Source organism: Mastomys coucha, unplaced genomic scaffold (genome assembly GCF_008632895.1).
Source record: "Mastomys coucha isolate ucsf_1 unplaced genomic scaffold, UCSF_Mcou_1 pScaffold2, whole genome shotgun sequence".
In the NCBI taxonomy this organism is placed as follows: domain Eukaryota; kingdom Metazoa; phylum Chordata; class Mammalia; order Rodentia; family Muridae; genus Mastomys; species Mastomys coucha.
Window position 1 is genome coordinate 19,822,373 of NW_022196902.1, and position 15,881 is coordinate 19,838,253.

Below are 15,881 nucleotides of genomic sequence, written 5' to 3' on the forward strand. Positions count from 1 at the left end.
TGATTTTTGGTGTTAGATGTTCTTAGTGTCTCTGACTAGAGCTTGTCCTGTCCCTGCCCCCCTGCAAGTCCTCTGATACTCATGGGGCCTGTGCCTCCCGGCTGGCTGCTCCCATCTTAGAGACTCACTGGAGAGAAAATGGCGGCTCTCATCTGAGTCTCTGGGTTAAGGCACTCCCTGGAGGTTGGCCCTCCACTTGCAGGAAAGGGGCAGAGAAGGTGCTGATCCACCTCTGTCACTTGGAAGCTGAGAGGATCCTGTCCCTGCCGCCCTGCAACTCCCCTGCGACTCGTGGGGCCTGTGCCTCCTGGCTGGCTGTTCCCATCTTAGAGACTCCAGAAATTTAGATTTTTAAAACAATATTTCAACATAATAAAATTCAAATGAACCTTCATTCAATATAATGTTTATTCAGTGACTAGTAAAGAATACCCCCAGATAACTTTTATAGACACTTTTATAGAATCAATATCTGCTTGATTTATATGCTGACTATAAAAAAATCAGCTTTAATTTCAAGAATTGCATCATAAGTGTTTGTCGAGAGCATGCATTCCCATGAGTTTTTATTTTTTAAATAATTCCAAGTAACAAAGTAGATACTTGGGTTTGACTTTAAAAACTCAGTTAGAAACTTAGACTGCTGTTCGCACTCAACAAAATCTTTCATTTTTTAAAAGGTAGCACTATAGATTTTCAAACCAAATAATACGACGAGAAGCAAGGAAAGGAATGTCCTGTCCACTGTTTGTGATTCCTAGTAACACATGGAAGCCAGATGTCTTAGCTTGCTTAAACACTTATCAGTACTTTAGTTCTTTTTGAGGTCAGGGCATTCTAGGGCAGTATTCACCTTATGTTAAATTTTTATGAATTCTTTGAGAATTTTGAATAAATGTATTTTTATCATATTCACTCTCAATCTTCCGTCTGCTAACTCTTCTCAGACCTACTCTGTATGGTATGTTCTCTTTTTAGTTTATTAAAATAACCCATCATCTCTAATTTGTGTTGATAACATGCTTCTGTTGTGGGCCAGCCTCCAGAGCATGGACAGCTTATGAGGAGTCACGCCTTAAGGCTGACCCTTCCTCACCAAAGCCATCGATGGCAGTCTATATCTGCTCCCTTGGAGGTGGAGGTGCAGAACTCTTCCCTTTTACCATGTAAAGCTGCTTTAGATCACTCCATCAAGAATATAGCCTGCCTGTCAGAGGACAATGTCATGGTGCTAGAAAGACAATTGTTTGTTATCTGTCACATTTCCTTATTCCCAAACTCAGTGTGACTGATTGGAACAATCTTATCACCTTTTAAAATGCCGTTATTGATGCTTCAAACCCAGTAGATTCACTTTAGATCTTACCTGAACCTATTACATTTCACACACACACACACACACACACACACACACACACACACACACTAACTTATCCACTTATTTTTAGAAACTAATTCTGTACTTAAGTCATTAAATTATAACAGCAAAGCACAAGAAGAATGCATTTAGACACTGAATAATAAAGCAATGAACTGTTATTTCTGAGAAAAGAGAAGGAAATGAGGCTGTGAGTAGATGCAGCTTCTAGGCTGTACCACTAGAGAAAAAGCAGACCAAGCAAAGGCCCAGCAAACAGCTGAACTGAGAGACAAGCAGTACTTGTTTTGAAAATCCAAAGAAGCTAAAATGTATAGGGGCAAGCATAATGTGCTCAGATTGGGAACTCTGGGATATGCAGAATGTGTGAGGCTGAGGTTGATGCAGATGTGCACAGGGAAGAAATGTAACCATGCTGGGAGAAAGTGAAGCAATGAAGACATCTAGGAAACACTTTTAGACCTCACAGAAACCTTAAACCATTTAATTGTTCTGACTAACTTGGAAGAAACTCAACAAGGCTTTGGCTTATCAGAAGGGTTAGAGGGAGGCTCACTTGCCATGGGCTTAAGGTTTTGTAGCACCTTCCCTATGAAAATATATAAGCAAGACTCATAAAGGTCAAAATGATCAGCAAATAAACAGTGCTGGGTAAATCCCAACACTCTTTCTTTCATTCTTTCTTCCTTTCTTTTCTTTCTCTCTTTCTTTCCTCTTTTTTTTTTTTTTTTTTTTTTTTTTGGTTTTTTGAGACAGGGTTTCTCTTTGCAGCCCTGCCTGTCCTGGAACTCACTCTGTAGACCAGGCTGGCCTTGAACTCAGAAATCCGCCTGCCTCTGCCTCCCAAGTGCAGGGATTAAAGGCATGTGCCACCACTGCCTGGCATACCAATGTTCTTTAAAAGAATACAACATAACCTACAATAAATTGTATTGAAATATCCAGAAAATGCTGGGAATGAGAAATACAGCTGGAGGGTTTATGATAAGATCCATTCCTTGCTATAAAACTAGTAATTAAGACACTGAAATATTCAGAAAATTAAATAAGGAAATAGAAAAGTCCAAAAACAATGAACATGAGACCAGTTACTCTAATAAAGGAATCAAGTTAATTTGATAGGGAGTCTTTTCAACAAATACTGTTGGAAAAATTAGACATAAAATGTAAATTTAATTTCTTCACACTAGATAAAAATTGATAGTAAATGTGAAATGTGGATCTAAAAGTTAAAAGATAAAATTATAAAATTATTTGCTTGCAAAGAAAACAAAAAAGGAAATCTATAGGTTTAGGTAAACAAATTGTTCCAAAGAAAAATATAAGAAACCAAATCTAGAAAAGAAATGATACAAACTTGTTCCCACATATAAAAATTAGATGAAGACCTGGGCAGTGATGGCACACGCCTTTAATCCCTGCACTTGGGAGGCAGAGGTAGGTGGATTTCTGAGTTCGAGACCAGCCTGGTCTAGAGAGTGAGTTCCAGGACAGCCAGGGATACACAGAGAAACCTGTCTCAAAAAAAAAAAAAATTAGATGAATATACTAAGTACAAAGCCAGTTATATTCTTGGCTTATGTGTATGCATGTCATATGTGTGTGTTAAACAATATATATTTAAAATATACAAAACTCTTATAATTAATTTTAATGGAAAATGTTCTGAGAAGAAAAGTGAGCAAACGATTTGTAACAACTTCTTAAAAGAATGCACATAAATGGCAAATAGTTAATTAAATAAGCAACCCAATTCCCACCATTGTTTTGCATAAAGAATTGCAAAAGAGAAAAGCAGGAATACATAACAAACTAAATAACTAAAATTAAAATAGAATTGTCTGTGTTGGCAAAGATGTGGGCTATTCTTAAGAGAAATTAGAATTTATGGTTTATGAATATACTGCCAACTCCCATACTAATGTTCATAGCAAGGTTACTAATGGATGCTTCAAACTGCCTATCAATAAAACAAATTTACAAGTTCCAGTAGAATATACAATATATTATTACTATCAAGCAAGTAAATAGAACAAACTTTGGGTATATGCAATAGAATGGATAAACTACAAAAGCATAACACTAAGGGACAGAAGGCCAATCAAATTCTCCTCGAGGTAAGATAAAAAAATATGGAATATTATCCTATTTTCATAAAGATGAGGAAATCTGTAAACTACACTAGTAGAAAACAATGCAGTGGTACCAGGAGGTGTGAAGGCCAGCTGATTTACAAGTAAGTGACACAAGGGATTGCAATTGTTGGTACAGACTCATCACAATGTAACTAGATGAGTTTAAATCTCATTTAATAAGTGTTTCACAAATAAGTTGTACATAACAAATAACCAAGTAAGTCCTGAATACTTCAGTTTCCTGAAGTTGCCCTTTTCCCATGACTCCTATAGGAATATGTGTGTCCTCTTCTAGCCTGTCCAGACTAGAGCCAGGAAGTCATCCTTAAGCCTTCTTCCTGGGTTCTCCAAAGAAGAGGGTTCAGAGAAGTTTAAGATGTCTACACTGAAGCTCACACGACAACTTCATTGAATCCACAGGGTCCTGCTATGGCATCTTTCATGAATATTTCTATAGCGGTCTCATGGCTGATTCTTCCCTGTTGATACTAAGCAAGAGTCTTGTTATAACATTTTCTATAGTCTATCCTAGGGGGCTGTTATAACATTTTCTATCCCTGGGGAACGTGAGGATATTGGCAGCTCAAGGTAGTTTGTTTGGCTCTTCAGACTCCTTTTAATCACCTCTTAAAAATTAAAATCAAGTTAATTTGGTACAATTTTTACAGCATTTTTGGAAATTAATGTTTTAATCTCTTTTATTTTATAGCTGATTTTATTATATCTAAGAATGAGATAGTTGTTTGGGATTTTATTATAGATTTATTTGTCCTTTTCCTTCTACTCTTGTAAGTATTATAAATTCCATTAATAAATGTCTCTCTCATAGTAAAATAAAAAATAATGAGCTATGTTTTTAAGATACTCTTTGATAATTCTGTTATTTGGTGAGATGATATTGGTTTGACATACACAGTGAGAGACCTCAGCTGAATGAAAACTGTAAGACAATTACCCACTTACCTTACAGCCGGTGACGATGCTGTGACCCCAGGTGTTGGGAAGGCACTCAGAACACTTCTCCCCAGTGGTATTGGGAGGGCAAATGCATTGACCAGTTTTTGGGTCACAGTTGTTGCCCAGATGAGAACAGTCACAAGCTTCACAAGGAAAAGAGGGAAAGCCTAGATGAGTCACGGAAAGGTAGAATTCGATAGAAGATGCCAAATTCTTCATGTGTTGATTTGTTCCTTTCTATTTTTAATGCTATGTTTAACGATCCATGAGTATGGGAGGTGGCTACCTTGTTATTTATACCATGGTATAGTATGTTTCACAAAAGTGTCCCATCAATAAATATTCCATTTTCTTTTATAATTTCAAACTTTTAGCACTTTCATGTTTTCTATAAGTAAGACATGTTACCAAATTACCTCTTCCCTCTTAACTTTTATGTAGATACTATAAAATATAATGTTCTTTTTCAGAGATATATTTTATTTATTGATTTGTAGAAGCTGATTGTTCTTTAATTAGAACAACTGCCAGGAGCCTCTCAGCCTGGAGAGGGTAGTAGTCGAGGATAAAGTAGGCCTCTGCTGTGGCTTTAAAGTCTCAGGGTCTCAGGACATTCTAGCTCTCTGTACTAAAGTGCTGACGAAAACTTTTGAAAAATACTAAAAAGACCATCCTTGCTCTTTCTAAGGGTAAAAGGCTGGTGGGTTAGGCAATTGATACCTGTAGCCTAACAGTAGGGGATTAAGTAATGTGGCCTTTGTTCTATCTCAGCAGGAACTGGGCAGCTCTTTCTTCCTGCTGGTTTGGAAGTTGCAGGAAGAAAAGGGGGCATTCTGAAAAGTGATTATAGCATTTATTACTAAGTTGTAAAAATTTCCTGTGAAGGCTCTCTAAGAAACGGGAAAGCTGAAAGGTCCTAAGCAGGGCAAGGGGAAAAGCCCTTTTCTTCTCCTCTTTGTCTAGGAAGTGTTCTGTCCACAAAAGCTCTTTTCAGCTCTGGGGCTCCAGCTCTTCTCCCCATCCTCAGCACTTAAGCATTTTTCAGAATACATGATCACATGGTAAACGTTCCTCACAAGTTCACACAGAAATCAAGCCATAAGCCGAAATGGAAGTTTATAACAGAGAATGTTTACATGCATATCCATTAGAAGTAAATATCTGGCTAAACATTCGTCACCTGTCACAGGTTCAACTAGGAGTTAAAAAACATAATTAAGTTATTAATGAAATTTTGTATGATAAACTCAGTCAATATTTATCTTCTATCCTAGCACTTATAATAAATCATTAGTTCCCTTTTGATGATCTTTGGTTAATTGTTTAACAACCTCTTGGAATGTGCTCTGGTTACTATCTAAGAGCAAAATGACTGCTGACACATGAGAGACTGACAGATTTCTCATTGCAGTTTTGACTATCAGAAAAGGACCTAACAGCAGTCCCACTCTAAAAGAGTTTAATAATCACAGATATAGTTTTAGGAATTCTTATCGGATTATCATTAAGAATTAAGAAGTCATCTATTTGTCTATATAGCATCACTACAAGACAGTACATATTCATAGATCTGCAGAGATCTGCTCAAAAGGGATGGGCTAATACCTAGTGATTGTTATATATGTTTAATAATAACAGGAAAAGCATATTAATAGCAGGAATATTTCCTAAAATGAATTCTATTGAGCCTTGTCTACAGAGCAAATCTGTTGCAGATTATAATCTGAAGCAAACCATCTCGGGAAGATCACCTGGTAGTTATTAGCTTGTCCTATGATGGCTCTTGACAAACAATGAGAGGTTTTAGTCTCTCTACAGGAATGGATACTTGTGCACTGTGGCCCAGGGACCTTTCAGTTTTACGGGGCAGAAAAGGGACTCTGGGGTGGAAGATTCCATCTAAGGTCTGGTTCTCTACAGTCTCAAAGCTGTAAATCCTGAAGGAACTGGATATGTTGGCTTTATTGTCAGGAGATCCCTAACTACATAAGGGTGGTAGTAACATGTCAGCTTCTTGGCTCACATGAGGCTTTTGGGCCATCAGCCCTTTATTCTATACCTCAAGAGAATAAAAAGGGAAAATGAGGCTCCAGGCTGTTTATTGCTGATAGGGCAGAGTCAGGTTTTTAGGGTCTGTCCAATGGTCTAATGGGGAAAGGGTAGTTGATTTTATATGTTTATTTCAAGTTTACTTCTATTCTTCTTTGCTATAAAAATTATTATTTTCTTCTAGATAATAACATATCAGATTTTATTAAAACAAACAAATGCAATACTTAAGTCCAGTGCATTGTGTCTAAGTTGCAAATAATATAGTGTATTTCAGTTTTATATATATTTGAAAATAATTATATTATAAAACTTTTAAAGCAAATTATTTCTAAACTTTCTTACTACCCAATTTAGTTCTCTAATTCCCAAGTTTTCTCTCACCAAAGATGAATTATAATACTATGAATTTCATACTTATTGTATTTATCAAAGAAGCTAAGAATTAAGTTTGAAAAGATATTCAAAGCCTATCATGAGAAATGATGCATGCCATTTACTGTGTCAACTTGATCCAACTACTAATAGTACAGTTAAACATAGAACTTAACAAAATAAATTATTATAAGACAAGAAATAAGAATACTCAAATTCAAATTGAAATCCAGTGTTGTGTGATAGCTTTTTAACTGGTTAGCCAATGGCTAAACTATTTTAACTGATTCAATTTAGGTAGTTGATTAATTTAAAATTTAAAGTGTCATATTTATCATCATTCAATATGAGCTGTGAATGTTTAGCACAATACTTGACATAGAATAAGGGCTACATAAATGCCAGTGGTTATTGATATTGGTTTTGCCAATGAAAAGCTGGTAGTTTTATTATATATGACATTCATTAAAAAGAGAAATAGCATTATGTTTAAATTTATGTGCTAAGAAACATGTTGGTACATCTGAATCATTACTTGAAAATAGAAATTCTCTATGTACAACTTTGGTGTAATCATAGAAAGATCTGAGCAATGAGTTAGTTTTCTCTGCCAAAGCATAATGTGTACTACAATTAAAACTGTTAATAAAGATAATGACAAGAAATATACTTATAGTCGGCATCTCTCATCATTATTCTAAAGCCATTATTAACTCAGTGAATTCCTATGAATGCTCTTGATGCAGATACTTTTTATATCCTTAGGTAAAAGCTGAATTTTGCAGTGGGAAAGCATAATCAAATTACATAGCCAATGTCATAAAATTAGTTTCTAATTGGGCCACCAGACACAAATATCCTCAGTTGTATACACGATATTTGGTATGAGTAATACTTATTTGTAAAGACTCCCCTGGATTCGGAATCACAATACCTTTCTAGCAGTGTCTACTAGGGAGTTTCTAATGACGCTAAATTAAGGGGGTAAAACTAACCTTGAATCATTCCATGGGATCCAAGATCAAATACAATAGGAAAGAGAGACAGTATGAATACCATCATTTATTCTCTTCTGAACAATGTGGCCTGCTGCTTTATGCTCTGGTCAACATGCCCACTCCACCAGGATAGAATATATTATCACGCTATGAGCCAAAATCAACCCTTCCCTAAATTCCCATTCAAACATTTAGAGACACGAAAAACCTATCTTATACACAATTATAATCTTACTAGTCTGATTTTTACTCCCATCTATTCTGTCTCTCTGGCTTACAATGCAATTGCATTTGACATTTTATCACCACTTGATCAATTTAAATATTCTTATTTTTATTAATAACTTTTGTTAGTAAATCTCTTTCAATATATAATAGGCCCTGTGCTGGATAATTCTTTTTTTGTCAATTTGACACAAACTAAGGCTATTTGGGAGGAGAGACCCTCAACTGAGAAAATGCCCCCACTAGACTGGCCTTTGGGCAAGCAAGTAGGGAATTGTGTTGATTGATGATTGATGCAGGTGAGCTCATTTCAACATGGATATTGCCACCTCTAGTCCAGTGGTCCTCAGCTGTAAGCAGGATGTGCAAGGCATGAGGAACAACCCACTAAGCAATATGCCTTTATGGCCTCTACATCAGCTCCACACTCTTGGTTCCTGCCTTGAGTCCTGCCTTGACATCTCTTAGTGATCAAGTGTTACCTAAATATTGTAAGCTGAAATAAACCCTTTCTTCTATAAGCTGCTTTGAGTCATGGTGTTGTATCAAAGCAATGGAATTCTTAACTTAGATAGCTTAGCCTTAATTTATATCATGTTAAAATATTAATGAGAATTGTGCTTACAGAGCAGAGTATTTTTAAGTGGTTCTTGATAATCTTTAGGGCGTGCAGATGTTAGCCTAGAGATCACACACAGTTCTTAGAAGATCTTTACCACATTGCACATGACTTAAAATGGCTTTCTGATAAAAGCCATATGCCTAAAATTCAGGAGATAATCTGAAAGATAGTGGTTCTTTAAATCCATTGAAGTGTTATTTTGATTCCAACATAAATTCACAATAATGGTCAATGAAACATCTTAAAATCTAGCACTGGGATTGTGAATGAAGTATAGAGGAAACAGCTGTCAGTCAATGAACTTAGCAAACAGAGGTGCAACTCATTTTTGTGGTTGTTGGAATAGCATAAGTTCTAAATTAGTGATATATAAATCAAAGCTTATTTCAATCTACTTTCTCATTTAATGTGCTAGTGCGTTGTGTGTGTGTGTGTGTGTGTGTGTGTATGTGTGTGTGTGTGTGTGTGTGTGTGTGTGTGTGTGCGTTCAATTCATGATTTGTGAGAAAACTCTGGCTAGATATAGGACATTCTTTCAGGCCATCATGTTAGAAACTCCAATCTGCATTTCTCCATGAATTAAATACTAAGATCCAACTTGTTTCTCTCCTAGAATGTCAAGGTTTCTGAGGCAGCTTTGATACAAGTATGGTTTTTGTACTAGAAAAACAAACAAACAAACAAAAATCCCAAGAACAAACTTCTTGGTCCCACTTTGTGGTAGGAGAATTTGAGATGTCTTGGTTTGAAAGAGAGTGCAAGCTAAGATTGCACTGGCATAAAGCACTCTGAACATTTGAATTTCAAATGGTAGCAGTCATGGAAATAGAGGGGACATCTGGATCAGGATCTGCTGATGGCTGTTCAATACTTGCAAGCATAGTTACATGCAGTGTTCCCAACTTCACTGTGTTCTGTTAATTATTAAAAAAATAACATAATTATTATTTTAAATGTGCTGCATTGCATATTTGTTTTCCACATGCATTTTCTTTAGCAGATCAAATCATTATAAGAGCTAGGACTATAAAATCCAAGAATGAATGTACAGGACATTAGTTTCATTTACAGACCTATGCAGCCTCCTTCTTGGAAGTTGAAGTAGCCATGGGCACAACGGTCACATTTCTTTCCTGCTACTCCAGGCTGGCACCAACACTGCCCACTCGCTTCACAGTCAAAGGACTTAGACCCAAAAGAATTGCAGTTGCAGGGCAGACAGCCCCTTCCCAGTTGCAGGCCAAAGGTTTCAGGCTGGCAGGGAAGAGAAAAGAAAGCTATTGAATCTCAGCAAGCTAGCTGATACCCAAAATCTAGCATGGGCGGTAGTGAAGAACCCATGGGTCACCAGACTCTGTGGTGGCATTGACAACTGTCTATTACTCTATAGATTTCTTTGTTTTGACAAAGTGGAAAGCATAGATATTTGGAAATGTTATCAAAATTGTATCAAAACAGGCCTGGTGTTTTATCTTAGTCTTAGCGGCCATTATGGTCTTCCTTGGTTCCAACACAATGTGCAATAGATAATCCACATTTCTGGCTTTAACTTAAAAATTTACTCACTTTACTGTTAATACACTAAACTGAATTACTTCTAAATTTTATGAACTTGTTTAAAATTTTTTCAACATTTAGTACTCTAGTCATTGAAACAAGTTTGTGAAGGAAGATGGATCAATTCATTATATTAGAAAGGCAAAGCCATGTGTTTGTTTTGTTTGTTTCATCCAAGTTTGCAGCTGTAGATCTCACACTGGTTCCACATCACCTGCCCACTGTGGGTTGTATTACCAGCTTTGAAGGCATTCTACGGATATATGTTATCAGGCCCATGATATGGTTTAACTATGATTGAAAGACTGGTGGATTCAGGAATCATCACTAGTGCTAGGAAAATGAAGAGCATATATCCTACTTAACATATACTACTTTTCTTTTATAAATATAAAGTATGTCACATTATTATGGCATTTTAATCTGGAAAATTACTCTCAGTAATTACTTCTTTGTCAAAATAATTTCTATTTTGGAAAATTAGCCTTCATAATTACTTCTTGGTAAAAATTAATCTTTCCATTTATTGGGATTCACCCAAAGAGAAATGAATAAGCTTCATTAGATTTTTAATATTATTGTCAGCAGTATTAGAAATTTGAAAATTAAAATTACACCAAGAATTAGACTTAATATGACTAGCTAAGAATAGTTGTATTGTTTAAAATGTAAAATGAATTGATTGAATGTAATAATCATGTTAATTTTTCTGCTGGCTTTATTTTAAGTTCTAGTTATGATTCAAATTTATCATATTACAGTAACAATTATATAGCAATAAGAATAATAAATATTTTTAAGATTAAATTTACCTATAAAAAAGTAAAACATTCTTATTCATAATAATCATTTCAGTGTAAAACCCTTAACCTCAGAGAAATCATCAGAACAATGAGTAAATAACAAGCATGCTCACTACACATTGTTTACCATAGCATGCAATTGTTGCAACACTCAATTTTCACTGTTAGAGAGGCACTAAATAAATTACATTCTAATATACTGTTATAAAATGAGAAGCAATTAAGTAAAATCTATTTTGAAGCAGTTTTAATGATAAGAATATATTTATGATCCAATGCCAAGTAAAAGTTCTAAAAAGCAGCATACACATTTTCTAGACTATAATTTCAATGACATAATGGGCAGTCACACTCACACACCCACAAACACACACTCACACAGACACATACATCCAGAAACACACACACAGAGATGCACATTCAGATGCACGCAGAGACACAGATACACTCATGTATGCACTCACATCCCCTCACATACCCAGATGCACATACACAAACATTGGCATGCATGAGCACTTGAGTACAGATGGTGGAAATTACAAAGAGGATGTCAGAATCTTTGAAACATAGCTGGCTGTGAGCCACCCAATGGGGAAGAAACTTGAAAATGGGAAGTTTTTCTAATTTTGTGTCTGTAAGCGTGAGAATGTGTATCTTGTGTTTGGTGTGCACATGAGAAAACTCATTAGGTAGAAATTAGCAAATTGTTAGTTAAAATGAAGGTCAGGCTATGTTACTTACTAACCTTAAGTAATCATCTTCATTAACTGATTGCATTAGTTCTTAATTCCCCAGAAAACATCACTTTTGATACCTTAAGTCCCCTTCAACTAAATTCTTATTTGGTTTGACCATAGACGTGCTTTTGAAAATATTTGACTTTATGTGTTCAAGTGTTTTGCCTGCATGTACGTGTGTGCTAGGCACAACATTGGTGCCTAGTACTGCAGAAGCCAGAAGTTGGTGCTGGATTCTCAGGAATCGGGAACGTGAGTTACAGAAAATTTTAAATTAGGTACTCATAATCAATCCTAAGTCATCTGGAAGAGCAGTCAATGCTCTTAACTGCTGAGCCATCTTCCTAATGACCACAGCCATGCTTACTGAAAACTTACACACTAAATACAATTTTAAAAGCATAAAACACCAATTTTTAAAAGTTAAGCTTTGTCAGGCATTGTCTAATTTTTGCATTTGCAGTTTGCACACTTAGTGACCAGTTTGCACACTTAGCGATCAAAATTATTTGATAAAATATCTCCAACACAATTCATCTGCAGCGCAGGAACACAGCATGCTCATATAGTCATGCAGCGCCTACCTGCACAGGGGCCCGATAGGCTCCCCTAGGGCACCCGCTGGAGCCGGAACCCCACCTCCGAGGAGACCCCAGCACCTGTTGTGCTGTCCATGACCGCTCCTCCTGATGGTGCACCTGCCTGCTGAGGCTGCACTGTTTTCCTACAAAGCCTGATTTACAGACACATCTTCCTGTCACATCACACTGCGGTGACACAGATCCCAGGGGACTGCAGTCACAAGGCTCACAGAATTGCTTCACTGGGTCCCACCATGTACTGAGCTTTAAAACCCAATGGAGAGGAAAACAAGGAAACAGCAGAATGACTACATGGTATTATTCAAGAGATAGAGACAGGTATATTTTGATACGTCCTACCTTTAGTACCCAGCCTGAAAGTTACTTGATTGTTTTGAATAATGTTTCTACAGGATAGGAGCTAAAATCCACGGGTTCAATGCATCTGCCTTAGGCAGGGTAGGACCATCATTGTTCGAAGATTCAGAGAACAGCATTCCAATTGATGGGGTATTTTATTTTATCCAGCTGATACGTCTAAAATCATACTGAAAATGTTCACTAAATAGAATGTTTACTCACTGAAACTAACTTTTAAATAAGAGAACTTGAAGGGGTGGTATTCATTAACCACAAAAGGAGTTGCACATTACAACTTCCCCCAAAGTAAATTATTTTACTCTACATAGACTAGAATTAAACCAATGTTATTTGTTGAAGAAATACTTAAATTATAGCAATTACTATACAATTTTGGGAGTGAGAACATAGGTCAACTGCAATGTTGAGTTTTCTGTTTGAAAAAAATGTTTCAGTGAGTACATATATTTCATCTTCAGAAGTAAATAATTCTGACCCATTTGTTCAATATAAGTATGAAATCCATCATTGAAAGGATGTGGGGGTGATCCTTACCTTACACTCATCACAGTGCCGCCCCTGCACATTGGGTCTGCACTCACATTGTCCAGTTCTAGTGTGACAAATCTCTGAGAAGGAGCCATTGATGTTACAACGGCATGCTGCAAAACCGAGATACACAGGAGGTGAAAATACAATCTCACAGACTGCAAATATGGATCGGGCAGCCCCCATCCGAAATGCCTGTGACTAGAAGCATTTCAGATTTGAGACTCATATTAAGTTTGAAATATATGTGAAGGCTTCTCTGGTTGAACATTCCTAATGTAATAATACAAGATTCGAAGTGCTGAAAATCCATGTGAGAGTTGTTAAAGAGAACTGTAGCCATGGGAATATCAACAACTGAGTTCAGTATTAGAATGGCTTCTAATGCGCTGGATACTCTTTCAGGCATTCAACTTTTAATCCCTGCAACATCTCTACATATTGTAGACATGCTTGGCATATCATCCTACTGATGTATCAATATAATTGGTATTATTATCTTGAGACTAAAGACAATGAAGCACAAAGAAGCAATAATCTCCAATATCATGTGTGGGAACTGTTAAAGCAGGTCCCAGAATCTGCTTGAGACATGAAGTTCCCCATTTCCAGGCTCAAAGCTTTTACCTCTTCTTAGACACAGTGGGATGACATCTTTCATTTTATTACTTTTTTTGTTGATTTAAGTTTTATTGAATTACGATGAGAAAAGATACATAATTTCAGTTTATCTGAATTTGTTAACATTTAAAAACATATTTTAAGTAAATAGAATTACATCACATTTTTCTTTTCCTTTTGTATCTCAACTACTCCCAGAGACCCCCCCTTTCAATACCTGCAATACCTTTCTTTTTTTATTTTGTCATATTCTGTAAAATTTATAAAATATTGAAACAATAAAAATGAGTATTATAAAAGTTGCTTGATATAAAACAATAATCAATTGAACAGTCTTATGTAGATGCTTGTCTACAACAATACTGAAAATACATAGGTTTTTCTCAATATAAATTTTAAATAACTCCAAACATATTAACTATATATTTTAAAATAATACATTACTATTAGTTTTGTTAATAACATAAATAGATAAAGTCTTATTTTTTTGCACGTTTGTTTGTTTTGTTTTTAGTAGAGCTTAAAATCTTGGCTCTTATTGTGGTACAAGACCAAAATAAGAACAATTTTTAGATATTGTTCATTGTAATAAGGCTGTACTTCAATCACCCTCACATCACCAAAGGATTTTACCTCCATAGTAGCTAAGCTAAGAGTTGACAGTTCTGCTGTGCCAAGGAATGAATTGTAGGCATGATTTTTGGATACAGATGGTCAAAGCTTTTTGACTTGAGTTACTGTCTTCATTCTCTGCCAACAGAGAACAGGTTACATTCATTTAAGAAATGGTGTCTGTATTAAGGTAGTCTATCCACGAAGTCATTCATCAACTGTTTCAATGAACAATAGCTCTGCTTGGAGAATGGCAAAGGCATTAGCTAAGGATAAGAATCTGGTTCATTGGCTATGATGATTTTGAAAAGCATTCATCTCAGAGAAAGAGTAACTTATAAAGTCCTCTTCTTCAAAATTGATACAATAGTTAGAAACATCAAGCAAAGCAATCAATCTCACTCTTTGTTGTTCTTTTACAAGCCACCTCCCAAGTTAATTGTCTACATTTCTTTTGGCTGTATTAATACTTTTGGAATATGTAAGCTGTTCTGAATAACATAGAGTATAAAAATATCAAAGAAACAATACTACTAATAGAGAGGCTGAGATAGGAGAAGCATGATTTCAAGAACATTATGTGGTACACAGCAAGACACTGTCATGTACAGACAAGAAAAAAGTGTATATGGGTTGTACAGTATTGGACCCATTTCTCTAATTATCAAATTAGTAAGACCACCAGATGATAGCCAACAAATTTCTAATTCCTCATACTTTTGAATTTCAATCGATTAGATATGTTGATAATATTAATTTTCATATTAAGAGATATTAAGAAAAAGTAATTGTTATTTCCTGTTGTTTTTGTTGTTAGAGGTGGAATTATGTTTCTGTGGGTTTGTTGAAAGATTACATCCTTGTTTCTTCTAGGGTGTAGTTTTGCTCCATATGTTGTTTTTTTCCATCTATTATTCTTTGTAGGGCTGGATTTGTGGAAAGATAGTGTGTAAATTTTGTTTTGTCACATAATATCTTGTTTTCTCCATCTATGGTAATTAAGAGTTTTGCCTTGGCTGACATTTATGTTCTCTTAAAGTCTGTATGACATCTGCCCAGGATCTTCTAGCTTTCATAGTCTCTGGTGAGAAGTCTGGTATAATTCTGATAGGCCCGCCTTCATATGTTACTTGACTTTTTTCCCTTAGTGCTTTTAAAATTTTTTCTTTGTTTAATGATTTAGGTATTTTGATTATTATATGACAGGAGGAATTTCTTTTCTGGTCTAGTCTATTTGGAGTTCTGTTGGCTTCCTGTATGTTCATGGGCATCTCTTTCTTTATGTTAGGGAAGTTTTCTTCTATAATTTTGTTGAAGATATT

The 15,881-nt window shown here is 35.7% G+C and overlaps 1 protein-coding gene across 1 annotated transcript in view; it reads right to left on the reverse strand.

Moving 5' to 3' along the window:
• Lama2 (laminin subunit alpha 2) overlaps nucleotides 1-15,881 on the reverse strand; it is a 668,494-nt gene that overhangs the window by 237,391 nt on the left and 415,222 nt on the right. The window contains exons 20-22 of the mRNA XM_031380750.1: nucleotides 13,333-13,439; nucleotides 9,813-9,993; nucleotides 4,477-4,613 (exon numbers count right to left, since the gene is read on the reverse strand). Coding sequence (XP_031236610.1) covers nucleotides 4,477-4,613; nucleotides 9,813-9,993; nucleotides 13,333-13,439 — 425 coding nt within the window. The remainder of the gene's footprint in view (nucleotides 1-4,476; nucleotides 4,614-9,812; nucleotides 9,994-13,332; nucleotides 13,440-15,881) is intronic.